We start from the raw sequence: 27,668 nt of genomic DNA, 5'->3' as shown, positions 1-27,668 counted from the left end.
AACTATAAATCATGACATGAGCTAGACCTTCAGAAACAAGGAAACTGGATGGCTGACAAATCTAGGTAAATGAAGGAACATGAAAAAATAGAATATGTGAAAAACGACTGAATTGTGGATGGGAGTAGTAATGATGCTAACGGTCTATACCTGTACAGCATTTCATGTATTTAGACTATAGTAATACTGATAAGTAAATGATGTTGGGTTATGCTAAATTAATAAAAAATGTGGGTTGTCAACTGGAATTTGGCAGATGCAAACACCATCGCTATCTTTTCTGTTTTAAGTAGATATTTTATAACAAAAAGTCATGAAATGATTTTTCAAAGTAAGATTCTTGTCGTACCAGAGCAATTCTTGCAGCCAGAGTCCTGTGTTTTTCATATGCGGTATTCACGGCTGCACACAGGGCACTGCCCACTCCTCTGCTCAGAGGCAGGTTGGGATCTGCACCATTTGCCAATAGCTCTTTCACAGCCTAGAAAAGACAGCACACACCAAATAGTCAACCGTCTACAGTAAGCATCTTCCTTAGACTGATAAAGTTACATCAAAGAAAGGTTAATGTACTAGAGGACTGCACAAGGAAGCCACAGAGCAGTGACAAATGCCAAAATGCGTAAGATGACCTCAAGTGGATGTGATATACTTAGCACAACCGGGACATGGATAGAAGAAATTGTTTCAATGCGATGTACTGGAGGGAAACTATCATTAAAAATTAAATTTTCATAAGAATCAAAAGAGCACCTAATGCCGCGTACACACGATCATTTTTCGGCATGAAAAAAAAACAAAGTTTTTCGGGATGTAGAAAAAACTACGTTTTTCCAACTTCATCATTAAAAACGATGTTGCCTACACACCATCGTTTTTTAAAAATGCTCTAGCAAAGCGCGGTGACGTACAACACGTACGACTGCACTATAAAGGGGAAGTTCCATGCGTATGACACCACCCTTTGGGCTGATTCCGTGTTAGTAGAAAAGCGCGAATCGTCTTTTATCTGTTACAGCGTGATGAATGTGCTTACTCCATTATGAACGGTAGTTTTACCAGAACGAGCGCTCCCGTCTCATAACTTGCTTCTGAGCATGCGCGGGTTTTTAACGTCGTTTTAGCCCACACATGATAATTTTTTACACCCCGAAAAACGACATTGTTTAAAACGTCGTTAAAAAATGCAGCATGCTCGGAAAAAAAAATTGTTGTTTTTCAGAAGCCGAAAAATTATGTAAAGCCCACACACGATCATTTTAACCACTTGACCACTGGGCACTTAAACCCCCTTAATAACCAGACCAATTTTCAGCTTTCGGTGCTCTCACAATTTGAATGACAATTAGTCATACAACATTGTACCCAAATAAACATTTTCGTCCTTTTTTTCACACAAATAGAGCTTTCTTTTGGTGGTATTTAATCACTGTTGGGTTTTTTATTTTTTAATATTTAATATTTTCTATAAGAGAAAAAAGACTGAAAATTCTGTAAAAAAATGAATTTTCTTTGTTTCTGTTATAAAATTTATCAAATTTGTATTTTTTCTTTATTCTTTTGCATAATGTGAAAGATGAAGTTACGCAGAGTAAATAGATACCCAACATGTCACCCTTCAAAATTGCACACGCTCGTGGAATGGCGCCAAACTTCGCTACTTAAAAATCCCCATAGGCGACGTTTTAAATATTTTTACTGGGTATATGTTTTTAGTTACAGAGGAGGTCTAGGGCCAAAATTATTGCTCTCGCTCTAACGTTTGCAGTGATACCTCACATGTGTGGCTTGAACACCATTTTCATATATGGGCGGGACTTACGTGTGCGTTCGCTTCTGCATGCGAGCACAAGGGGACAGGGGCGCTTTAAAAAATATATATATTTTATTGTTCACTTTACTTTACTTTATTTTAGTTTGACACATTTTTCAGCCAAAAATAAAAAATGTTGATCACTTTTATTCTTATTACAGGGAATGTAAACATCCCTTGTAATAGGAATATGGCATGACAGATCCTCTTTACAGTGAGATATGGGGTCAATAAGACCCCATTTTACCTCTAGGCTGGGAAGTCTGAAAAAAAAAAAAACAATCCTGGCTTCGATCGTAGCGTTGAGTCGGTAGAAGCATGAGGTGGCAGAGTATTGCAGAGTATTGCGGGGTATTGCAGAGTATTGCGGGGTATTGCAGAGTAAAGCGGGGTATTGCAGAGTATTGCGGGGCATTGCAGGGTATTGCAGAGTATTGCGGGGTATTGCAGAGTATTGCGGGGTATTGCAGAGTATTGTGGGGTATTGCAGAGTATTGCAGGGATTGCACAGTATGGGGCAGAGTATTGTAGGGTATCGTGAGTATTGGGCATGGATGGCTGAGCAGGGATGGATGGATGGCTGGATCTGTGACTGCATTTGTCACAGATCCAGCCCACTGCTGCTGCCTCCGCTCTCTCCCCTCTCCTCTCACACTGTACCGTTCGGTACAGAGAGGGAGGAACCGGGTCATCACATGACGCCGGTTTGTTTACAAGTGATCGCTCCATCATTGGACGGAGCGATCACGTGGTAAACCGCTGCTTTCAGCTGCGATTTTCCGTGATCCATGATGCGCCGGGTCCTCTGGACCTGGCGGTCACGGACACTCCCGTGTGCGTTTACAAAATAGGGGATAGTTTTATGGCATTTTTATTAATCATTTTTTTTTTTACTACTAATGGCGGCGATCAGCATTTTTTTTCATGACTGCCACATTATGGCGGACACATCGGACAATTTTGACACATTTTTGGGACCATTGTCATTTTCACAGCAAAAAGTGCTATAAAAATGCATTGATTACTGTGAAAATGACAATTGCAGTTTAGGAGTTAACCACTAGGGGCGCTGTAGGGGTTAAGTGTGACCTCATATGTGTTTCTAACTGTAGGGGGGTGGGGCTGAACGTGTGACGTCATTGATCGTCTTTCCCTATATCAGGGAACAGACGATCAATGACAGAGCCACTGTGAAGAACGGGGAAGGTGTGTTTTCACACACCTCTCCCCGTTCTTCAGCTCCTGTGACCGATCGCGGGACACCGGCGGCGATCGGGTCCACGGGTCCCGCGGTCACGGAGCTTCGGACCCGGTCGCATGAGCGCACGACCCATGGCTGGGCTCTTAAAGGCGACATAACTGTACGTGCCTGTGCCCAGCCGTGCCATTCTGCCGATGTATATGTGCAGGGGGCGGTCCTTAAGTGGTTAATTTACATTTTGTATTTTGTGACTGGAGGGAAAATATCATTAAAAATTAATTTTCATAAGAATCAAAAGAGCACCTAATGCCGCGTACACGATAATTTTTCGGCATGTAGAAAAAACAAAGTTTTTCCAACTTTTCCAACATATCACATCTTTTTATATGGACTATAGATTGGAGGACCTATGAATAAATGGTTGTGAAACAAATCATCTGAGTTTCCATTATTTCTTATGGGAAAATTTGCTTTGGATTACAAGCATGTTGCTGGAACGAATTATGCTCGCAATCCAAGGTTTTGCTGTACAACTGACCCACAACAATGAATTCTTCCTTTTAAAAGGCTGTGAATTCTCTTCAAGTACTTGACACTGATATACCTGAATATAAAGTCATCTCACCATATCATTTCCACTGGCAATGGCCAAGGACAGAGGAGAGTGCCCACTCCACAGGGTATTGACCTTGGCATTGTGATCCAGAAGTATAGAAATTGTATCCTTGGCAAGCTGCACGAAAAGTAAAAACATATTACTGCAGACCTATGTAATAAAAGTTATCTAATCAGTAATATTTATGACTAAACAGCAACCAATCCTGTTTCATGCTTTATCAGCTGACAGAATTCAAAATATTTATTTTCAAAGTAGAACTATAGGCAAAAAGTTTTTTCTCTTTTTTGGATAGAGCAAGGGAAAGATATAACCCGTCAGATTTTTTTGCCATCAGTGTCCCAATAGGGAGATTTCCCTTCACTTCCTGTCCCATAGCCAAAGAGGAAGTGATAGGAAATACCTGCAAGTTAAGGGGATTCTTTATGGACCCCCAAGCAGGGGTGCATTTAGGTTTTGTGCCGCCCTAGGCCTGGTAAAACTTGCACACCCCCTACTTTATATATGATGCACCCCTTCCTTTTTAAGACCCGCCCTGTCATTTTCATGGGAGGACAGAGGGACAGGATGGGATGAGGACAGGGTGAGATGAGGACAGGGGGACAGGATGGGATGAGCACAGGGGGACAGGATGGGATGAGGACAAGGGGGACAGGAGGGGATGAGGACAGGGGGGACAGGATGGGATGAGGACAGGGGGGACAGGATGGGATGAGGACAGGGGGGACAGGATGGGATGAGGACAGGGGGGACAGGATGGGATGAGGACAGGGGGGACAGGATGGGATGAGGACAGGGGGGACAGGATGAGATGAGGACAGGGGGGACAGGATGGGATGAGGACAGGGGGGAGAGGATGGGATGAGGACAGGGGGGACAGGATGGGATGAGCACAGGGGGACAGGATGGGATGAGGACAGAGTGGGATGAGGACAGAGGGACAGGGTGGGATGAGCACAGAGGGACAGGATGGGATGAGGACAGAGGGACAGGATGGGATGGGGACAGGAGGACAGGGGGACAGGATGGGATGAGGACAGGATGGGATGAGGACAGGGGGACAGGATGGGATGAGGACAGGGGGACAGGATGGGATGAGCACAGGGGGACAATATGGGATGAGCACAGGGGGACAGGATGGGATGAGCACAGGGGGACAGGATGGGATGAGCACAGGGGGACAGGATGGGATGAGCACAGGGGGACAGGATGGGATTTTGCCGCCCCTCCGCAAAGTGCCGCCCTAGGCCTGGGCCTTGTCGGCCTAGGCCATAATACATTACTGCCCCCAAGTCACCATACCTAGTGTCACCATTTGAGGATTTCCCCTTTATTACTTTTCCGTGTATAACCCAAAATTTGGGAGTTTCTTTTACTTTCAATGATAATGGTAAACAGGAAAAAAAGGGAGGGTAAATCTTAATGGGGACACAGACGTCAATAAAAATTTACAGGCATTCTAATCCCTCTCCACTCTGTCCAAAACAAAAAAAAAAGTTTGCCCTTAGTTAGACTTTAAAGTGGTTGTAAACACACTTTAAAAAAAAAAAAAAAAAAGCCACCTGCAAGACAAAGGCATAATGAGCTAGTATGCATAGCATACTAGCTCATTATGTAATACTTACCTCACATCGAAGCCCTCGCAGCCGTCCTAGCGCACCACTCAGGCGGCCGACATCTCTCCCTGGGGGTTACTTATGGGTATCGCGGCTCTGGCGCTGTGATTGTCCGGAGCTGCGATGACGTCATGCCCATGGGAGCCGCCAGTCACAGCACGGCCTCCTTTAGGAACGGCACGATCGCCGCTGCTAAAGTGCGCCTGCGCCTTAGACATCGGCGCCCATCATTATTGTAAATTTCTCCTAAACCGTGGAGGTTTAGGAGAAATTTCCAGCACCTACGGGTAAGCCTTAATCTAGGCTTACCTGTGGGTAAAAGTGGTTGTAAAGGGTTTACAACCACTTTAAGCATAAGTACAAAGCTATTACCTGCAGTAGTTAAGTGCATATCACAGAAACATAGTACACTATTATATAAACCTCACCTTTTCAGTTGATATTTGTCACAGCTTTAATTAGTTTAATTGGGCTGATTTACTGTAATTAGAGCTAGATTTTTATTTTATTTTCTGTTGCCCTTTACATCTCCTGGATCAGTTCCACATTTATTGTGACTTTTGCAGATCCACCAATAATAAACGTGCATAAGGGTTCTAACCCAGGATGACTGATTTGTAGAAAGCAGGATCTGACCCTTTTTGGGCACCTTTAAGCCTCGTACACACGATAGGTTAACCAGAGGACAACGGTCTGAAGGACCGTTTTCATCGGTCAAAACCGATCGTGTGTGGGCCCCATAGGTTATTTAACCATCGGTTAAATAAAAGCCAGCTTGCTCTAAAATTAACCTATGGATTGGTAACCGATAGATCAAAACCGATCGTTAGTAGGCACAACCATCGGTTAAAAAACCCACGAATGCTCAGAATCAAGTCGACGCATGCTTGGAAGCATTGAACTTCGTTTTTTTCAGCACGTCGTTGTGTTTTACGTCACCGCGTTCTGACACGATCGGTTATTTAACTAATGGTGTGTAGGCGCGACGGTCAGCTTCATTGGTTAACCTATGACAACAGTCCTTCAGACCGTTGTCCTCTGGTTAACCTATCGTGTGTAAGAGGCTTTACAGCAAGCATATATTTTCCATGAATCTATCAGACCCATTGACCAGGCCAATCGATCAGCTTATTAACTGAACTAGGAAAGGGGTCCCATCATACTGTATTATGGACTTAATTACATCCTTATAAGACTTGTTAAATCAATGCTCAGCTTATAAACCACACTGTCACTCTGATTCTGCTTCATCCTCAGTATGCTGGCTATCTTGCTGATTGTTAGATAATACAGAAGGGTTCTGGATGACTAGCTTGAAGCACAGTTATGATCAATACATAGAGGGCGCTCTACCATTAATAACTGACTTCCCTTGTCGGACTGCAAAATTAAAAAAGGATATGTTAAATTGGAGAACCGGTTTCACCTATTGTACTGCCTTTAATAGTTCATATTTACCTTGTAGTTGTCTTCTCTCTCACACGCTACATGCAAGGGTGTGCGGCCACCCTCTTCTGGGACATGGGGGCTTTTCTCATAATAGTTGTAGAGAGGCAGACCAGAGTCAAGGCAGCCTTTCATAGGAAATCCCAGAACTGTTCCAGGGCTATCTCCCTGTGGATACACATACATTTTATGTCCATGAGGAACTCCTAGAAACCCTAGGTTTGTTTAAAGAAGCATTCAAAAGTGTTAAAACCAAAAACATATGCAGAATTATATTTAGTCAGGGATGGATCTCCTGCCACTTTGTTTAACATGAAAACAAACAAGTCACACCTATGCTGTCCTCTTCCTACATCCATTCACGTTGTACAGATTTAAATGTGTAAGGCCCCGTACACACGACCGAACATGTCTGCTGAAACTGGTCCGCGGACCAGTTTCAGCAGACATGTTCGGTCGTGTGTACGGCCGACCGGACAGGTTTCCAGCGGACATTTGTCCACCCGACCGTTTTCGAGCGGACAAATGTTTCTTAGCATGCTAAGAAACATGTCCGCTGGAAGCCTGTCCGTCGGACATGTTCGGTCGTCTGTACAGACTCACCGTACATGTCCGATCGGCCGCCATCCCTCGCATGCGTCAAAGTGATTCGACGCATGCGTGGAAGCTTTGAACTTCCAGGGCCGCGCGTATGTCGCCGCGTCATCGCCGCGGCACCGGCGTGGCCACGTCACCGCGTATCATGTACGCGCGGATTTCTGTCTGATGGTGTGTACAACCATCAGACAGAAATCTCCGGGCGGACATGTCCGCTGAAAACGGTCTGACGGACCGTTTTCAGCGGACAGTCCGTCCGTCTGTACGAGGCCTAAGGAATTGTTTTGTGCTTTAGAAGCTACACCATTTTAGCAGCCCTGGATTTTAAATGTGACCCAGTAAGCATTGCTTTAAAGACTTAGTACACTTTGCAGTGATTTATAACAAAAGCTCTGTATGCAGTGATGTCTAACCAAAGCTCTGTATTGTAGTGATGGTCAACCAAAGCCCTGGATGTTGTGATGGTCAACCAAAGCTCTGGATGTAGTGATGGCTAACCAAAGCTCTGAATGTAGTGATGTCTAACCAAAGCTCTGGATGTAGTGATGGTCAACCAAAGCTCTGGATGTAGTGATGTCTAACCAAAGCTCTGGATGTAGTGATGTCTAACCAAAGCTCTGGATGTAGTGATGTCTAACCAAAGCTCTGGATGTAGTGATGTCTAACCAAAGCTCTGTATGTAGTGATGTCTAACCAAAGCTCTGTATGTAGTGATGGTCAACCAAAGCTCTGGATGTAGTGATGTCTAACCAAAGCTCTGTATGTAGTGATGGTCAACCAAAGCTCTGGATGTAGGGATGTCTAACCAAAGCTCTGAATGTAGCGATGTCTAACCAAAGCTCTGGATGTAGTGATGTCTAACCAAAACTCTGGATGTAGTGATGTATAACCAAAGCTCTGTATGTAGTGATGGTCAACCAAAGCTCTGGATGTAGTGATGTCTAACCAAAGCTCTGTATGTAGTGATGGTCAACCAAAGCTCTGGATGTAGGGATGTCTAACCAAAGCTCTGAATGTAGCGATGTCTAACCAAAGCTCTGGATGTAGTGATGTCTAACCAAAGCTCTTCACACAGTCATATCTAATCAAAGCTCTGTACGCAATGATGTCTAAGCAAAGCTGTGTATGCAGTGATAACTAATCAAAATTTTGTATGTAGTGATGGCGATGCAAAACTCTATATAGTGTATAGCGATGTCTAACAAACTCTGTATGCATTGATGTCTAATTAAATCTTTGTATGCAGTAATGTTTAAAGCAGAGTTTCACCCAAAAGTGGAACTTCCGCTTAATCCACTCCTTGCCCCCTTACATGCCACATTTGGCATGTAATTTTTTTGGGGGGGAGTGGGGGCTTCAGGAAGAGTGGGACATCCTGTCCCACTTCCTCCTTCCGCCCAGGGGCCGCTAAGGCGATACGTCATATCGCCTTTTGGCAGCCCCTCCCTGTAGACGATCGCCTGGGACACGTGACAGGTCCCAGGCGATCGCCTGTCCAATCAGTGAGTGCCCGGCCGTGAAGCCGAAAGCTGTCACGGCCGGGTCAGTATTGAAAACCATCAGTATTTTTACTGGCAGCCAGTAAATAACAGGCAATTTTCTCCTGCCAGTAAAAGTAAAAGGTTGCCAGTAAAAAATATGGCTGTGACGCTCGGCCTGGTCCGGAGCCGACTGAGACCATCCAAGTGACTGCAACAGTTTGATCGGGCGGCTCTAGCGGAGGCGGTGCCTGAGCATGTCGTGTGATGTGCAATGGAGCAAAGCACAGTGGCCAGAGCCTCATGTGCGGGTCTGCGGGATGGGAGCAAGGCATGCTGGGACCAGGACCATCAGTGCAATTTAGACTGGAGTGGACTGGAGGGACCACTTATCTTGGAGAGAGACTGTCACTGTGACTCAGGAGGGGGATGTGTTGCGTCAGTGAGGTCTCATCATCATCTGTGCTGCTGCACCCTGCTGTCAGTGTTACTGTGAGAGTCAATTTTCTGTGTGTGTGTGCCGCCCATTCTAATTTCTCGCCCCACTGAGGCCAGTCTCTGAGCTACTTACCTACTATATCGAAAATAAAATTAATATGTTTTTTGCTTTATTATCTACCGTAAATCACATTGCTAATTGCATATTGTATTTATTTGTAGCCTAAATACTCTAATTTGCACTTAAAACTGTAATTTTGTAACTTTTGAAAATGCCAGTAAAAACTTGGCTGTGCCAGTAAATTCTGGGTGTTGTGTCAGTAAATTTCAATCTGGTAGGTTGGCAACACAGGGCCGGGTGCCCACAGTAACAATGAGGAGGCCGGCCGGAGAGGGGGGGAGAGGAGCGGAGCTCCGGCCGGCGTGTCGCTGGACCGTGGAGCAGGTGACCGTGGTGCATGTTTATTAAAAGCCAGCAGCTACACTTTTTGTAGCTGCTGACTTTTAATAAACATTAAAAATGCCCGGAACTCCCCTTTAACCAAAACTCTGAATGCAGTGATGTTTATTCAAAGCTCTGTATGCACTTGTAGCACCCTCTAGTGTGCTAACAGTGTCAGAGTAGGTAAAAGCATATTTTGACTGTTGTTTAAAGGCTAAATTCACCTTTGTCCTCATTTTTTTTCTAAATGTTTCTAAATTCTAACTCCCCTATGTACCAATATAGCATTAATGTACTTCTTTAGCAAAATATAACAGCTTTCCATTTATTCTACCCACGTTTACCTCACTCAGATGTTTAAAAACCCTGCTCTATTACTTCTGCCTTACTTCCTGAAAATACTTTAGGTCATGACACAGGGTTGCTAGAGTTCGGGGCAGCATGACTCATACAGGCAGCTCTCTGTTGCCCCCCCCCCATTCTGGAATGTTGGAGAATGTTCTGGAAGCTAGAGGGCAGAGGCTAGGAAGGTTGTCTATTTAGGGGCCCTTAACCAATCCCCAGGGGATGGGCCTGGCAGGGAACTAAGTGAGCCCTTAAATAGACATGAGTTATGGTGGGTGGGGAGCCAAGGGGAAGATGGAGATGCAGTGCTGAGGAGGTGGTCAGTAGCCCTTAAGGCAAACCTCCTAGTCTGGAGGGGTGCCCTGCCTCAGGCTGGGGTTCAGGTGGCTCGCCTGGAAGGATCCTACCACAGGAGAAGTAGGAAGGGGGATTTCCTGAGAGGCAGCGGGAGCAAGGAAAGGACAGTGTGAGTACTACAGCATGATGCAGGGATTTACAAGGGGAGAGACTACCACATAAATCAGATCTCTCTTGAAGACAGTGGTGTGCTTAGGTCTTCTATAGCCTTGTCCTGGGATAACTCGAGTGTCAGTCAGGCAGACAAGTGAAGAGAAGCAGCCAGGTGGGCTGGTGAAGACACAGCCAGGTAGCTGTAGCTAGCATTTTCCGGTTGTGGTAGAGCTGGTACTATTGTCTTCATGGGAGTTGGAGGTACTCCAGGATGTAGTTCACAACACATTGTGCTACTTTCTAGAGGGACTGAGAGTTCCTAGCCTGTAAGGGGCTGTTGCTAAAGACTGTTAGCTTGTGCAGAGGAATCAATTGGAGCTAAACAGAGTAATTCATTGGATCAATCAGAGCTGTATATAGGGAGGAAGTTGTCCCTGGTTTTGTCACTTATAAGCTGAGCATCCCATAATTCCTATTCCGAACCAAGTTATTACCCCCCCTAAAAAAAACAAATGGACTGTTCACTGTGTTTGGGTGAAAGCGGAAAATGTTGTGTGGCCGGCTGTGCATCAGTGAGGAACCACGTTACCTGCAACCCCTACGGGGGTAGTGCTACACACCAATGGCTATTCTAAGCTCTGAATTCAGTAGATTTTATTTAAACATCTGTATGCAGGTATGCCTAACCAAAGCTCTGTATGCAGTGATGTGCAATCAACATTCTGCATGCAGGGATGTCTGATCAAAGCTCTGTATGCAGCGATATCTATTCAAATATCTTTGAGCAGCGATGTCCAAGTAAAGCTCTGTATGTAGTGATGTCTCTTTGAAGATCTATACGCAATGAGGTCTAATTAATGCTCTGTATTCAGGAATGTCTAATCAGCGCTCTGTAGGTAGTGATGTCTAACTAAATCTCTGTAGGCAGTGAGGTCTTTTTAAAGCTCTGAACGCAGCGATGTATTTTCAAAGCTCTGTATGTAATGATGCCTAATTAATGCTTTCTATGCAGTGATGTTTGACCAAAGAGGGGACAAGGTTCCTGAACCAACATCTTACAATCCCTATTAAAGCTAAAGGCTAAGCCATAGCTAATAAGCCTACCTGACCCCTAATTTGTGAGCTTATTATCTGCCACAAGCATGAATTAAATGTTCCTGATTGGGTACTCATGACCTTTGCAATAGTGGTGCAGGGAATGATGCCTCGGTGCAAGCACCTGTAGACTGCTGTAACCCAGGATTAGTGAAAGTAAACTGCTATTAATGCTGCCACAAGATTGAGAACCAAGGAATCTTGCTTGGCCACCCATCCTCAATCCAAAGATTAGAGGCAGGGCATGCACACATAGTAAGCTCGCTCCATACAAGGTGGCATATGCAACAAACGTGCTTCAAGCCACCTCAGTACAGCGCCACAGAGCAGCAGTGCAACAGTACTAACACTAGGCACTCTCTTGGGGGACATTTAAAATTGATGCCAAAGCCATCCTGGAATGTCTGATGATGCAATTATAAGTATTGACAGCCCCCTCGGCACACTCCACGTGAGAAATCAGATTGGCAACCCGGGTGAATGTTTAAAGGGCTTTCACCCTATACTTGTCAACTTAAGTGGCAGGAACAAGAGGGTTAGGGTCCTGGCTTTGCCCTCCATGGGGGGGCATACCCCCAAAGGGGTCTTTAGAGACTGGGCAATGCACCAGGAAGACCACGGCTCTGGACATGGAAAGTTCTCTGTGGCTAATTCCACATGAAGCAGTACATTCCACAGGAAGTGCTAACTGCAGAATCCTTTGCAAAACAACATTACAGACTGTCCCTGTGTCTTCCATCAGGCGGGGCCCAGGTACGGTCCCCCAAGGCTCTGCCAAGGAGTCCACCGATCTAGAAGCTGCATAAAAAAGCCTCAGTAGCTATGGTGTAGCCAAGTGATGAAGAAATCATATTTAATGGAATTGTCGTGAAGGAAAGCATCCAGAGGGGGAAAAAAAACTCCTTGTTAGGGCTCTTTCACACGGAGCGGATCCGTATTGATCCGCTCCGTTAGCCCGTTTGGCTCAGCAGGGATTCCTCCGTAAATCCCTGCTGAGCTGTCGGCGGACAGGGCGGTCCCCGCACACAGTGCAGAGACCGCCCTGTCTCTCCTCCGCTCTCCCCTATGGGGAATCGGATGAATATGGACCTTGTGTCCATATTCATCCGATCCGTTCCGCCGGACGGAAGAAAAATAGGGTTTTTTCCCGTCCGCAAAAGCGGATCTTTGCGGACGCGGATGGTTGCGGACGTTAGCGGATGCATCATCCGCTAACGTCTGCAATCCCATAGGGATACATTACAAGTCCGTAAACGGACTTGTAATAAACGGATCGTTTGTCCGTATGTGTGAAAGGTAAGCTTCTCAAAATAGTGAGAAGAGGTCTATCATCTAACAACACTAGCAAAAGACTGAAGTTAGCTGGAAGTGGGAGGGTAATGGGGGGGGGGGGGGGGGTGTCCTGGCAGCATTTATTTTTTTGCTAGTGTTCTATCACCTGAAGGTAGCTGCATACAGTCAGGTTGAAAGGATTTAGGCCGGGCTCACACCTATGGCGAATCGAATGTGCATTTCCCCGCATTCAATTCACATAGCAGGAGAATGTGACTGGCTCTCTATGGGGCCGGTTCACATATCTCTGCAGCGGGTCCGGTGCGGTGTGGCGGAAAAACGTGTGCCTTTTTTGATGTGTTTCAGGTTCTATTTCAGCCAAAGAAATGGGCTGTATTCGGACCTGAACCATAAACTAGCACGCAGGGCCGCTGTTAGGAATCATGGGGCCCCGTACAGCCTACCCGATGGGCCCCCACCCACACACAATACAATACACGGTATTCTATACAATATTTTCACAAAAAAAAATACATGAAAATCATTATTAATGGACACAAATGCCACACCAATTCCCCCTCCTAGTACAAATCTCCCCTGCCTGCACAATTTCCCCAATCCCTCCTATTAGTCCCAAATTCCCTCATCGGCTCCTGGTACACAATCACCTGCATCTTCCCTCCCAGCACAAATCTTCTTTCTTCAATCCCTCTCCTAGTACCCATTCCCACAAATCCCTCCTCCTAGCACAACAACCCTCTCGGGGAAAGGGAAGGAGCTCAGCGGCGGCTGGCCAGGTTCATTATCCCTCTATGTCTCTCACCCAGCAGCTAAAATCCGGCGAGAGGGAGAGAAACCTGGGTGAGAAACACGGAGGGCATTGTTCTCCACCAACCCTCCTGCTGTCTGGGCCCCTCTGTGTGCCGGGGCCCCCTACAGGAGGGCTGGTGTTCCCCCCCTATCAGCGGCCCTGCTAGCACGCACCGGACCCCTGCGGTGAGCCTCATGCAGGGATGGTGTGAACCCGGCCTCAAAGAAGCCTGGGTCCTGAATTGTCCAATATCAGTTCCGTTTATACTTTGTGTGTGGATATCTGTATGACTTTGAAATTGCCTTTTTCCTTAAAAAAAAAAAAGAAGAAAAGACATAGGGCAGTAGTGTATCTTTTATGGGCCCCTTCCAATGATCATTTCAGGAGTCAGGCCTTGCCATGTACCTCCCAAAGTGAAAAGTCTTATAACCAGTGGGGCATATATATTACACTTCGGGAGAGAGTACCTTAGCAAAACAGATAAAGAAGACAGCAGAAAAATATTTAATTGCCAAGTTGACCTACTCTGGGAAAAGCTGCTATTGGGATGATTTCTACAGATGTGCACTAGAACATATAAATAAAACGAAGAAGAATAAAAACTGCCTGCCTTACAAACCGCTTCTCTTATCTGCTGTCAAGTAACGGTGCCTATGTGACATTTATCGGTGTTCACTGCTGCAAAAGAACTTCCAGGAACAAAGACACTAAAAATTCCTAGGGAGCGATTCAGCTGCGCTCTGTCATCTTTATGACAGACATGTGTCTATGCTGTATTCTATTTTCATTTCCTGCACACTAATTAGACGTCCCTCTGAGAATAAGTGCTGCCGACATACTGTACCCTGTCAGGATCATACACATAGTCCTCATCCTCAGCGCTGGCATTGGGATCTGAAGCGGCAAATAGCAGAATCTCTGTGATCCGAGTTCCTTCAGCTACTGGCAAAGCTGCTGCTATGTGGAGAGGAGTCAAGGAACCGTTCTGGGAAATAAAACATTCAGTCATAAAGCCACATGGGAAACAGCGCAGGGCTCCTGAAAACATGCTAATCAATCATCAACCAAAATCATTAATGAGCAGACGATCAGAAATTACTACATTGCATTGTTAAGACTTTTCCTTTAAAAAAAAAAAAATATAATAATAATATAATATATATATATATATATATATATATATATATATATATATATATATATATATACATACATACACACACACACACACACACACACACGGGCAGATCTACGTAGATCGGCGCTTCTCTCCGCCGGGCGTAGCGTATCTAAGATACACTACGCCGCCGTAACTTATTTTTTTTTTCGAATCCTCAAAGAATTTGCGCGGTAAGTTATGTCGGCGTAGTGTATCTTTGGCGGCGTAAGGGCGCGGAATTCAAATGGCTGTGATGGGGGCGTGTTTTATGTAAATACGTCGTGACCCGACGTAAACAATGTTTTTTTTTAACGGCGCATGCGCCGTCCGTGGGGGTATCCCAGTGCGCATGCTCAAAATTAAACCAGAACAAGCCAATGCTTCAGACGGTGACATCATTCTACGCAAATCCCTATTCGCGAACGACTTACGCAAACGACGTAAAAAATTCAAAATTCGACGAGGGAACGACGGCCATACTTAACATTGAGTACGCCTCATAATAGCAGGGGTAACTATACGCTGGAAAAAGCCGAACGCAAACGACGTAAAAAAATGTGCCGGCCTGACGGACGTACGTACGTATGTGGATCACCGTAACTAGCTAATTTGCATACTCGACGCGGAATTCGACGGAAACGCCACCTAGCGGCCGGCGGAAAAAATGCACCTAAGATCCGATGGCGTACTAAGACGTACGCCTGTCGGATCGATCCCAGATGCCGTTGTATCTTGTTTTGTAGATACAAAACAAAGATACGACGCGGGAACCGACAATTAAAACATATATATATTTTTTACTTTCCTTTAAAACATATCCAATAAAAATAAATGGAAAAAAAATCGAATTTCTTCATCAAGTTAGGCCAATATGTATTCTGCTACATGTTTTTGTTAAACAAAATCCCCAATAAGTGTATATTGATTAGTTTTCGCTAAAGTTATAGCATCTACAAACTATGGGATATTTTTTTTTTTTTTTTACTAGTAATGGCGGCAATCAGCAACTTAAAGCGAGACTGTGATATTGCAGCGAACATTGACACTTTTTGGGAACCAGTGAAATTAATACAGTGATCATGTTTATGTTCACTGTGTGAGGTGCTTTTACCAGGGGAAGAGATAGAATTGATTCCCTGCTTTACAGGGACACAAACTCCATCCCCCCCCCTGACAGAACGACAATCTGCCTTGTTTACATTGGCAGATCGCAGTTCTTTGTCTCTGCCTGACGAATGGCGGGTGTCGGCGGACACTGAGTATCAGAACCTACCGATGGGCTTCCGCTGTGTGTAATAACAGCGGGGGTGAGCGGATACTCCGTCGTATCTCTCAGAGTATCTATGCGACCGATTCATAGAATCAGTTACGCATAGATATCCCTAAGATCCAAAAGGTGTAATTGTTTTACACTGTCGGATCTTAGGATGCAGTACCGCGGCCGCCGCTGAGGGGAGTTTGCGTCGTAAACCTGCGTCGGTATGCAAATTATGAGTTACGGCGATCCACAACAGTTTTTCTCGTTCGCTACGTCGCTGCTAGTCTAGTTTCCCGTCGCAAATTTAGTCGTCGTTTTGGGTGCCCTAACTTTACACAGCACACGTATGTGCTGTATAAAGTATGGCCGTCCTTCCCGCGTCAAAATTTTAAAATTCACGTCGTTTGCGTAAGACGTCCGGGAATACGGAAGTACGCTACGCACGTCGCCGTTCGAAAAAATGATGTCAGTTCGCGTAAAGCACGGCGGGAATTTCAGAACGGAGCATGCGCAGTAGGTCCGGCGCGGGAGCGCGTCTAATTTAAATGGCACACGCCCCTTTGAATTACGCGGGCTTACGCCAGAGGCCGCCAGCATAGGTTTTCATTGCAAGTGCTTTGTGAATCAGGCACTTGCGATGAAAACTTGCGGCGGTGTAACGTATCTACGATACGTTACGCCGCCACACTTCTACGTGAATCTGGCCCTTATAGGCCCAAAAACTATCACCTTCTAAGACAGTAGTGAGCCCCTATGCCCGGGTTTATGCATGCATGACACAGTGAGAACTTGGTTTGTCTGCATCTGAGGTCTCTACATCTATCGACAAATCTGAGAAAGGTGGAAGGTTTTTTAATTGCATTTTCCAAATGCTGGCAAATTCATAAAAACATTATTTTTTTCTAATTAGTGAACTGCTGCATGTTCAAACACTCTTTCATGGTAAAAGACTGCCTTTAAAAACAGGACAAAATGATAAAACATTTGACCCCATAATCAAATTAATAAAAATCCATTTTTATGATGGCGTTACGAGTTATATCCCATGGCTAAAGAAGACAAAGTCATTTTTCGGTATGCGGTGACATGCATTGATCTAGGATTCATGCAGCTGGCAGCTAAATCCAACAGTGTAATTAGAAAAGGAAATTACAGAGCATGCCTACATGTGATTAGCCTGATCACCGCCATCATTCTGTTTAACAAATATGATTACCAAGCTAATCACTTTAGTTCTACAGAAAGTAAATGTTTTATAGGAAGTTTGTTCTGGAGCAATATTAAGCTGAGTAAGTTACCGCTGTCGACAGACGGACATCAGTGCTTGCTCCACATTCCAGCAGTAACTGTACAGTGTCGGCATCTGCAGCTCTGACTGCAAAGAATAAAGGATGCATGGGGATGGAGCACATATCCGGGTCAGCACCTCGCAGGAGAAGCAGGTTGATTGTAGATCTTAGGTTTTTATCCCTAAATCAACGAAAACCATTGTTATTAGAACACCCTTGAGAAAAACAGTAACAATACCTGAAACTATGTGTTAAATGTACCAAACCTGAAACTATTGAGCTCAAAGAGTGTCTGTGGCTCAGATTCTCGTAGATGGGCGTAAAACTGCGGCGGCGTAACATATGTCATTAACGTTACGCCGCCGCAAGTTTTACAGGCAAGTGCTTTATTCACAATGAACTTGCCTGTAAAGTTGCGGCGGCGTAGCGTAAATCCCCCGGCGCAAGCCCGCCTAATTCAAATGAGCCGGGTAGGGGGCGTGGAGCATTTAAATTAGGCGTATTCCCGCGCCGAACGTACTGCGCATGCGCCGTCCCTAAAATTTTCCGACGTGCATTGCGCTAAATGACGTCGCAAGGACGTCATTGGTTTCATCATTAACGTAAATGGCGTCCAGCCCCATTCACGGACGAGTTACGCAAACAACGTAAAATTTTCAAATTGCGACGCGGGAACAACGGCCATACTTAACATTGGATACGCCACCCAGGGGGCATGTTTATCTTTACGCCGCATATTTCTTACGGAAACGGCGTATCTTTACTGCGACGGGCAAGCGTACGTTTGTGAATCGGCGTAACGACTCATTTGCATATTATACGCCGACCTCAGTGGAAGCGCCACCTAGCGGCCAGCGTAAATATTGCACCCTAAGATACGACGGCGCATGCCGTCGTATCTTAGGCATGTTTAAGTGTATCTCAGTTTGAGCATACATTTAAACATACGACGGACTTAGATTCGGAGTTACGTCGGCGTATCTACTGATACGCCGGCATAACTCTTTGTGAATCTGGGCCTGTATCTTTAACAGGCTTTGGAGTAAAAGTTCTTATTGTAGACATTTTGGTAACAAGGTCCCCTGTGACAGTTCCCAGCTTTTCAGAATAATGTATATCTACTTCCATGTGACCAAACAAATACAAAATTGACCATTATGTGTATTAGACATGTGCATTCGTTTTCGTCCGAATGCATTTTCGTCCAAATTTCATTATCGTTTTAACAAACGAAAACGAACGCACAGATTACGAAAACCGAAAGATCCGACATAAACAAATGCTTTATTTTCGTTGGTCGAATGTGCCTAACCTTAACTCTATTAGTCCAAGATTATTCTACATAGAGAGAAAGGATTTGACATTATACAGAGAAAAGATTGCTGCTTTAATTGGGTGGGGGAAGTAAAATAAAAATAATGATGATGTTGAATGTTATTGGCTGATTGTAACCAAAGAGGAGGAGCAGTAAAATATCTAGAACTAACTTGACAATTCAACATGAACGACAAAGATTCGACAAAGCATCAAAAACATACAAACGTCTAATCTGTCATTGAAGGCTTATGGTGTCTGTTGAAAGTTTTAAAAAGATTCGACAGAGCAGCTAAACTGTACGACGCCGCAATCGTACATTTCCGGTCAAATGCTCGGCCCATAGGCTATAGAAAAATTCTAATGTCGGTTGACTAGTAATAATAATTAATAAATATAATTATTACTAGTCATTCAACATTAGAATTCTACTATAGCTTTTAGGCGGAACATTCGACCGGAAAAGTATGATTGCGGCGTCGTACAGTTTAGCTGCTCCGTCGAATCTTCTTTGAACATTCGACAGACACCATAAGCCTTCAATGACAAATTCAACCTTTATTTGCCGGATTTTTGTACGAATTCAATTTCCAACAAAAAACAAAATAAATAAAAACGAATTTCTTGAGTAACTAAATAAATTTATTTTTTGGACGAAAACAAAATTCCGAAACGAAATATTTCAGTGTGCACATGTCTAATGTGTATGGCTAATCTCTCAGTAGAGTGAATCAGAAACCAGAATTCTATTCCTAAAGCTAAAATGTACTTGTAGCAAAGTCCCGAGGCCCCTGAGGCCTAATGGTGACCTCCAGGGTCAGGGACAGCTGACATCCTTCTGTGTGGAGTGGGTTGCAAGGCATGGTGGGTGTAATGCAAGGTGAAATGGTGGGTGCCAGACGCTTTTAAAATGCAAAAAGAGATTTTTTTGTCTTTTGAACAGAACTGGGGGAGAGAGGGTTAGGGCCAGGACACCCTTAAGCAGATGCAATGACAGCTATACAGGTGAAGGCCTCCAGTCGGACACCACTTCTGTATAGGTAGGACCGCTGTCTCTTATGGCACCAGTCTTGTAGTAGTTACTAACAGTAGCATATTCAACTATTGACAACACAAATAGTTCTCTGTTTACTCCACAGTCACTCACTGTGGATCTTAGCTCAATGAACTCCCAGTCTTTCACCAGACTTCAGATCCAATAGCCACTAGATATCCCCGAGCTCTTCCACTGTAGCACTCAGTTTCTTCCTCAAGCATCACCCCCGCTTCCCTGCTGGATCCTTGGCTTGGCACTCACAAATACTCTTCAAGCATCACCCCTGCTGACACGCTAGGTCCCTGGCTTGGCACCCACTGATGCTCCACAAGTGTCACCTCTGCTGTCCCACTGGGTCCCTGGCTTGTCACTCACTGAAGCTTTCCCACTTCTTCACCATTCCCGGCTGATAAGAAGACTGCTCTGGTCTCCGGTAACAGGGTGGATGGTCCCTTAGTGGTGACAGATTCCCCCTCTACCTCCGACCACAGCTGGTTGCCCTGTCCAGTTGAACCGCTACTTCTGTTTGGACTGCAGGCCAGCAATTCTAACCCTACGCTGCTCTCCTGCATCTGGATAGGCCTGAGGCCACCTAGCAGTCAGGTGCCCCCGGGATAGGCCTCAGGCTTCCAGCCTAGCAGCCCGGGGCAGTACAACATACGTCCACCCAGACAGCCGTCGAGGTGGCACAGATCCCCGATCACTTGACTCCACCAAAAAAAAATAGGCTCTCCCAGCAGGCCAAGGGACGGAAGAAAATCCCTGCTCATTGGCTGAGACACCCCATCCATTCATGTCTGAGCTTACAAAACCTGAGCTTAGTCTTATCTAATGCCACTAGCATAGTGCCACCTAGTGACAGAAGAGAAAGGGCCAGGTTCAGAGACAGCAGCGTATTTTTGTGCGGGCGTATCGCATCTCATATGCGCAACGCCGACGTAACTCTGAGAGCTAAGAGCAGTATTCACAAAGCACTTGCTCCCTAAGTTACGTCGGTGTAGCGTAAATGGGACGGCGTAAGCCCGCCTAATTCAAATTAGGAAGGTAGTGGGCGTGTTGTATTAAAATTAGCCGTGACCCCATGTAAATGAATTCCCGAACGAACGGCGCATGCGCGCGCATGCTCAGAATCACGTTGCATATACTCCCTAAGGTACGTCGGCTCAATGCTTTCAACGTGAACGTAACCTACGCCCAACCCCATTCACGTACGACTTACGCAAACAACGTAAAATCCGACGGCTGTTTTCCGACGTCCATACCCTAACATGACTTACCCCTGCTTTATGAGGGATAACTATACGCCGGACGTACGCCTTGCGTAAACGGCGTAGCTTACTGCGACGGCAGAAAGTACGTTCGTGAATCGGCGTATCTAGGTCATTTACATATTCGTTGCGTAAATCAATGGAAGCGCCCCTTCCCAAGATACGACGGCGTAGGAGACTTACATTGGTCGGATGGAGCCAGAATTCAGGCGTATCTGGTTTCAAGAATACGGCGCATAGATACGACGAATCTCTGAATCTGGCCCATAGGGTGCAACAAGTCCAGATTTAGGGTAAAATCAATTAAACTCCTAACAAATTGCAACTATCGCCTGGCAACTAAGTTTGATAGCAACCCTGCCTAAACTTCAGGGTGCTACATACTATAACCACTATCCCCAGTATAATCAAATAGTCTTATAGCCCGTGTAAATGTGAAAAATCAGAACACATTATAGTCCCCACCAAATGTGAATCCTTCTCATATCTTCCCTTTGTTTCCATGCCCCCAGTGTGAATAAACTCTCAGCTAATATTTTGGCCGTTAGGCTTCATTCTGCTGCTCCTAGGGGTATTTCTTCTCCTGCCTCTAAATGTCCCTGCACGTTAGCCTATGTGTCCATTAACAAATAGGCTTTTAGAGGCAGGGGTATTTAGAGGCAGAAAAAACCCCAGTACATTCAGAAGCAGCGGCATTTTGGCAGAAAAACGCATGACTCGTGTAAATAACTTGAAATAATACATTATTATTCTGGACAATTAAATGTATTAATGCCCAAGAGCTTGATGTGGCACCCAAACGCTTTAAACACATTTTCAAGCATCAAGTGTTTATTCTGCCAAAATGCCACTGCCAGGAGGAAAGGCTCCTAGAAGATAGAGAAATCTTCAGTGTGTATTAGGCCTTATGTATGAATAGATCAAAGCAGACTTGATGCAAATATCTCTCGCCTCCAGTTGTCTGCCTCCTTCTTGACAAAAATCCCAAGACATTCCACTGTCCTTATGGGCCATAAGGACAGTGGAATATCTTGGGATTTTTGCAATAATGTAAGCATCATTTTAAATTTTTTTGTATTACGATGGTTAATAAGATGGATGTGGTATTTAGGTTTTTGCATGGGATGCTGTGAGTGCCATAATGGCGAGGCCATTGCGGCTGGCGTAGAATATGCAAATGAAGATTTACGGCGATCCCCGGACGTCCCGAACGGCCCGTCGATCTAAATCTACGTAGTTTCCGTCGGGTTACGCCACGTGAAACTAGGGCTGAGCCCTAGTTCACCTAAGCCTTGTTAAGTATGGCTGTCGTTCCCACGTCGAAATTTAAACATCAACGTCATTTGCGTAAGACGTCCGTGAATGGCGCTGGACGCCATTTACGTTACCGTCTAAGCAAATGACGTCGGTGCGACGTCAGTTAGCGCAATGCACGTCGGGTAATTTACCCGACGGAGCATGCACAGTACGTCCGGCGCAGGAGCGCGCCTAATTTAAATGGGACTCGCCCCATTCTATTTGGCCCGCCTTGCGCCGGACAGATTTAAGTTACACCACTGCAAATTTCCAGGTAAGTGCTTTGTGGATCGGGCACTAACTTGGACAATTTGCGGCAGTGTAACTTAAATGGGAAAAGTTAAGTTACGCCCGATATTTGTGGATCTGGCCCATGGTTCTTATAGGGTCCAAGCAGGCTCAATATATGACACAGTCGCCACTTACTCACTTTGTGCACCAAGCTCGCACTGGAGGCACAAAAACAAAGTGAAGACACGAGAAGGATTCACATGTTATGGAGACTATAATGTTTTTAGATTTTTCACATTTTTCACATTTTACGACTATAAGACTATTTGATTATACTGAGGAAATTGGTTATAGTACATTTTAGCTTTAGGAATAGAGCACTGGTTTCTGATTCACTCTATTATACTATTTCAGGGGGGATAATATACTTTCCAACTGCAGGAGATATTCAAATTTGGAGTTGGGGTGGTACCTGGAGCCCTGGGATAATTGATAACTCTAAATTAATCAGTACTCTACCTATGCAATAACAGCATACAGTCAAAGGATTTACAATGTGCGGACAGAATAAAGTTTGGGAGTGTGTTGGGTACAAGCAAAACAATAAAGTGGCTAGGCAATTGGCAGTCATACTTGTGAGGATCAGAGGTGGAATCCAATGCTTCCTGTCCAGGACCAGTCTCACTATATGGTACGTCAAGACATGTCTCCAAAACTGTAGGCATTTGGTCATCCTTCTCATGGGCAGCATTCCCTTCACTTCCACTGATCCTCAACGTGAAGTCACTTGATTCTTCCTATACTTGTACATAATATATTAGTATCCTTTTATTGCTATAGTATTGGTTTTATTGTTACAGTAAACCCAAAAGTATCAATTTAATAACGTGGAATGTGCAGAGTCAGCCCCTAGCTGTCTATATGTGAGATTTCCCAACCATAATTTCTTTCTCCGTTCCTCTTTACTAGGGTTGAGTTCAGGCATGTTCGGAACTCAGTCTGAACCCCACCTGAGCAATACTGTCAGGAAGCTACCATGTAAAAAGAAAAACAGGAAAAAAGCGCCTCTGAGTCATCTGATTTAATTACATTGATTAGTGTAGATATCCAACACTTACATGAAGTATTGCAGGAACAGGGGTGCAAGTGAGGAAGTATGACGTGGAGCCAGGTCGTGTATCAATCCTGATAAGGAGCGAACAAATCAGCTGGAAGAGAAGCCGGGTCTGATGGCTGTGTAAGAGCGGTGCTGAAGCACAGCGCTCAATCCAATGGGTGATGAGGTTAGTAGGACGGTGGCTGATAAGGGCCAAAGCAATACAGTTCAGAGCAATGCAAATGCACGGCGCTCGTTCCGGAGGTAGTGACGTCAGCGGGACGGTGGCCGACAAGGACCAATGTAACACACAACGCGTTTCAGAGCCAGCGTCAGTCAATGGCAAGACCGCGCGCTCCTTTTTCAAGTGTCAGGAAGCTACCGGTATCATTGTACTTGGCCAATCATAAGCGGCCAAGGCATTCCCTGCCTTGCAGCTGCACATATACAAGGGGCGTGTCTACGTACGGCTGCAAGGCGGGAATGCCTTGTCTGCTTATGATTGGTCAAGTACAGTGACAGTTTCCAGGCAGGATTGTGTAGGTGGGTCTAAACATGCCAGAGCTCATCCATATGCTTCAGCTCGGAGCTTTGGGTGTTCACACCCAACATTGCATATCCTAGCAAATCCTTTCCTTTTAATTTCTCAGGTAAGCTAAATATTAGAGGCCCCCTTTTTAAGGCCTGGTTCACACCTATGCATTTTTGTGTGCGATTTCAGTTTTGTAGAAACACACTACAGTCCATTTAACATGGTTTCCTATGGATGTAGTTCACATTTATGCATTTTATGGAAAGGACCAGGGACTTTTTTCTGGTTTTGAGTTCCATAGACTTCAATGGATCAAAAGCGTGTATTGAAAGGTGAAAAACGCATCTGCAATATTCAAACTGCAACCTGCATATGTGAATCAGGCCTTATACACTGTCAGGCCAGATTCATACCTATGGATTTTTTGTGCTTTTTGCATTTTGCAGATTTGCACCACAGTCCATTTAACAAGGTTTCATATGGAACACGTTCTGTAGTGCAAATCTGCAAAATGCAAAAAGCACTAGAAATACATAGGTGTGAATCAGGCCTCACACTTGTATGCCTCTTCTTTAAAAAAAAAAAAGTCTTCCCCTTGCACAAATCGATTATTCACTATGTGCACACTTACTATGGGCATGCACAATGCAGATGCCAAGAATAGAGCCAGGTGGTGGGATGGAGTTACACCATTAGTGGCCACCTAATGGCCAAAGATTAAAGCGGTATTAAACCCAAAAGCAATTATCACAAAAGAAAAAAAAGGTTTACTGTTAACATCTAATAAAGAGTTAGCTGGAGTTTGGCTTCATTTTGTTGGGAATATGATAAATCAGAGGCCTACATGATCATATGGTCCATATAGAATAATTTTAGACATTCTTCTGACTTTGCATCATACTTCTGTTACTGATATCTGTATCGGACAGCAAACCGAGATCCTTGCTCTCCGTGATGTGGAGAACTTGGAAGGCGGTGAGTTGTTACGCCTCCTTCTCCCCTTTCCCCTCTCAAATACTTCTCTCTCCCCCCCCCCCCCCTGCTTCTTCTCTGCTCCCTTGTCTGCTTCTTCTTTTTCTATCTTCTCTAATAGGTCCTCATATACTTGACGATTCAGTACAGGATTGTGAGCTTGGCCCCCTAGAGCAGTGGTCATCAACCTTGTCCTGCAGTATTCTAGTCTGCTTCTCCCCAAGGTAATACATAAAACCTGGCCTGTTAGTGGGCCCTGCAGGACAGGGTTGATGACCACTGCCCTAGAGTATTGGGTTTATTGAAAGAGTCATTGCAACACTGCCGCACATTATTTTAGAGGACCTCACACTTGTGTTTATATGATCTGTGCTTTCCCTATATACTGCAGTTGAATTCTACCGTTATGCCTCGTACACACGATCGGAATTTTCAATGGAAAAAGTCAGACGGACTTTTTCCCATTGGAAATTCCGACCATGTGTATGTCCAACAGGGTTTTTCCATCGGATATTCCAAGGAATTCCATCGGAATTTACATAGAGAACATGTTCTCTTTTCTTCCGATGGAATTCCGATGTGAGTTTGGTCGGAAAAAGGTCTGATTGTGCATAAGTTTCAGTTGTTGAGGGTAAATTTTTCACCTTAGGTACCTATGTTTGTTTGACACCCCTCTTACAAGCAATGTATCTGGTATCTTTAAGTTGTCTGATATCTATAAATGAGGTCACTGTGTAATGGAAACCACTTGACTTGTACTTTCTTTCTATGCAAAAACAAATAAAAATAGAAAAAAACACTACCCTCCCTAAAGCCTTGTACACACCGTATGATTGTTGGACGACTGAGCTTCTGATTTTTGTCAAAAGGGCTTGTGCAGGATCTTGTCTTGCAACGGTAACAGTACGCAAATTGTCGTTTGACAAACACGAATGTAATAACGTACTATGCGTATATAAAGAGGAAGTTCATTTCTCAAGTGCCACCCTTTGGGCCCCTTCTGCTAATTTCCTGTTAGTAGAAGTTTGGTGAGCGTTGATTCGCGATTTTCAGATCGTACAAAACAAATGCCTTTTAAAATACGTTTGGCATAACTACCGTACATGCAAAGCAGCTTCATTATTATCCCATTAAAGAAGATGAGAATTTTGACATTTCATTAAGTGACGCATCACGAATGTTAATTCTAGATTATGAACAGTAGTTTACGAGACCAAACTCTTCCCAATTGTTCTTTAATTCTGAGCATGCGCGATTGAACTTTTGACTTTAGTGTGATGGATTTCTGTACTGACCATCTGAAAATCAGACGTTGGGCCAGATTCACAAAGAGGTACGCCGGCGTATCAGTAGATACGCCGACGTAACTCCGAATCTAAGCCCGTCGTATGTCTAAATGTATTCTCAAACTGACATACACTTAAACATGCCTAAGATACGACGGCCTGCGCCGTCGTATCTTAGGGTGCATTATTTACGTTGGCCGCTAGGTGGCGCGTCCATTGAGGTCGGCGTAGAATATGCTAATGAGTAGTTACGCCGATTCACGAACGTACGCTTGCCCGTCGCAGTAAAGATACGCTGTTTCGGTAAGAGATACGCGGCGTAAAGATAAACATGCCCCCTAGGTGGCGTATCCTATGTTAAGTATGGCAGTCGTTCCCGCGTCGAAATTTTAAAATTTAACGTAGTTTGCGTAACTCGTCCGTGAATAGGGCTGGACGTCAATTACGTTCAGGTCGAAACCAATGACGTCCTTGCGACATCATTTAGCGCAATGCACGCCGGGAAATTTTAGGGACAGCGCATGCGCATTAGGTTCGCCGCGGGAACGCGCCTAATTTAAATGATCTACGCCCCCTACCCGGCTGATTTGAATTACGCGGGCTTGCGCCGGGGGATTTACGCTACGCCGCCGCAACTTTACAGGCAAGTGCTTTGTGAATCAAGCACTTGCCCGTAAAACTTGCGGCGGCGTAACGTAAATGAGATACGTTACGCCGCCGCAGATCTGCGTGAATCTGGCCCGTTGAGTTTACATCAGACATAAATTTTATATAAAAAAAGGTATGGAGGGGACAAGGGAGCACCCAGAAAGCAAAAAATGGCGGGTCAACAATGGCTTTATAGCTTGCACATCCAACATTTGTTGTTCGAAAATTGGAAAACAATTGTCTAAAGGAGCGTACTAACGGTAAGAATTTTGGACAACAGCCTGTCAAACGACAATCCCCTTTTGAGTTTCGTACTGTGTGTACAAGGCTTTAGAGAAAACAAATTCAGCCACCACATCAAATAATTGATAAGCTGCAATATACAGCATTTTTGGTTTTGAGTTGAAAACCGCTTTAAGTGACACAGGACCCAGAAAAAAAGGCAGAGAAGATGATGACATGGGCCACTAAACAATGGTGAGCATGGACCCAGGCTAATAGTCTGCCATAATATGAAATTATGATGTGTATAGTTGCACATTATGGCAACAGGACCCAGCTTCCGGTATTGTTCTGCTTTAATCTTTTTTAATCTTTTTTTCCTGATCTAATTGCAGTTGTGCCCCAGGGCTGATAGTCACATAGGCCCCTAGTAAAAGTATA

General features: G+C 44.7%; 1 protein-coding gene across 1 annotated transcript in view; it reads right to left on the bottom strand.

Moving 5' to 3' along the window:
- Window positions 1-27,668, bottom strand: part of ANKMY1 (ankyrin repeat and MYND domain containing 1) — a 67,848-nt gene that overhangs the window by 14,380 nt on the left and 25,800 nt on the right. Inside the window, exons 8-13 of the mRNA XM_040348992.1 lie at window positions 23,105-23,268; window positions 17,336-17,507; window positions 14,465-14,605; window positions 6,705-6,860; window positions 3,640-3,747; window positions 350-481 (exon numbers count right to left, since the gene is read on the bottom strand). Coding sequence (XP_040204926.1) covers window positions 350-481; window positions 3,640-3,747; window positions 6,705-6,860; window positions 14,465-14,605; window positions 17,336-17,507; window positions 23,105-23,268 — 873 coding nt within the window. The remainder of the gene's footprint in view (window positions 1-349; window positions 482-3,639; window positions 3,748-6,704; window positions 6,861-14,464; window positions 14,606-17,335; window positions 17,508-23,104; window positions 23,269-27,668) is intronic.

Source organism: Rana temporaria, chromosome 4 (assembly GCF_905171775.1).
Source record: "Rana temporaria chromosome 4, aRanTem1.1, whole genome shotgun sequence".
Lineage (NCBI taxonomy): Eukaryota > Metazoa > Chordata > Amphibia > Anura > Ranidae > Rana > Rana temporaria.
The sequence above is the reverse complement of the archived record's forward strand: the minus strand, read 5'-3'. Positions and strand labels throughout refer to the sequence as shown.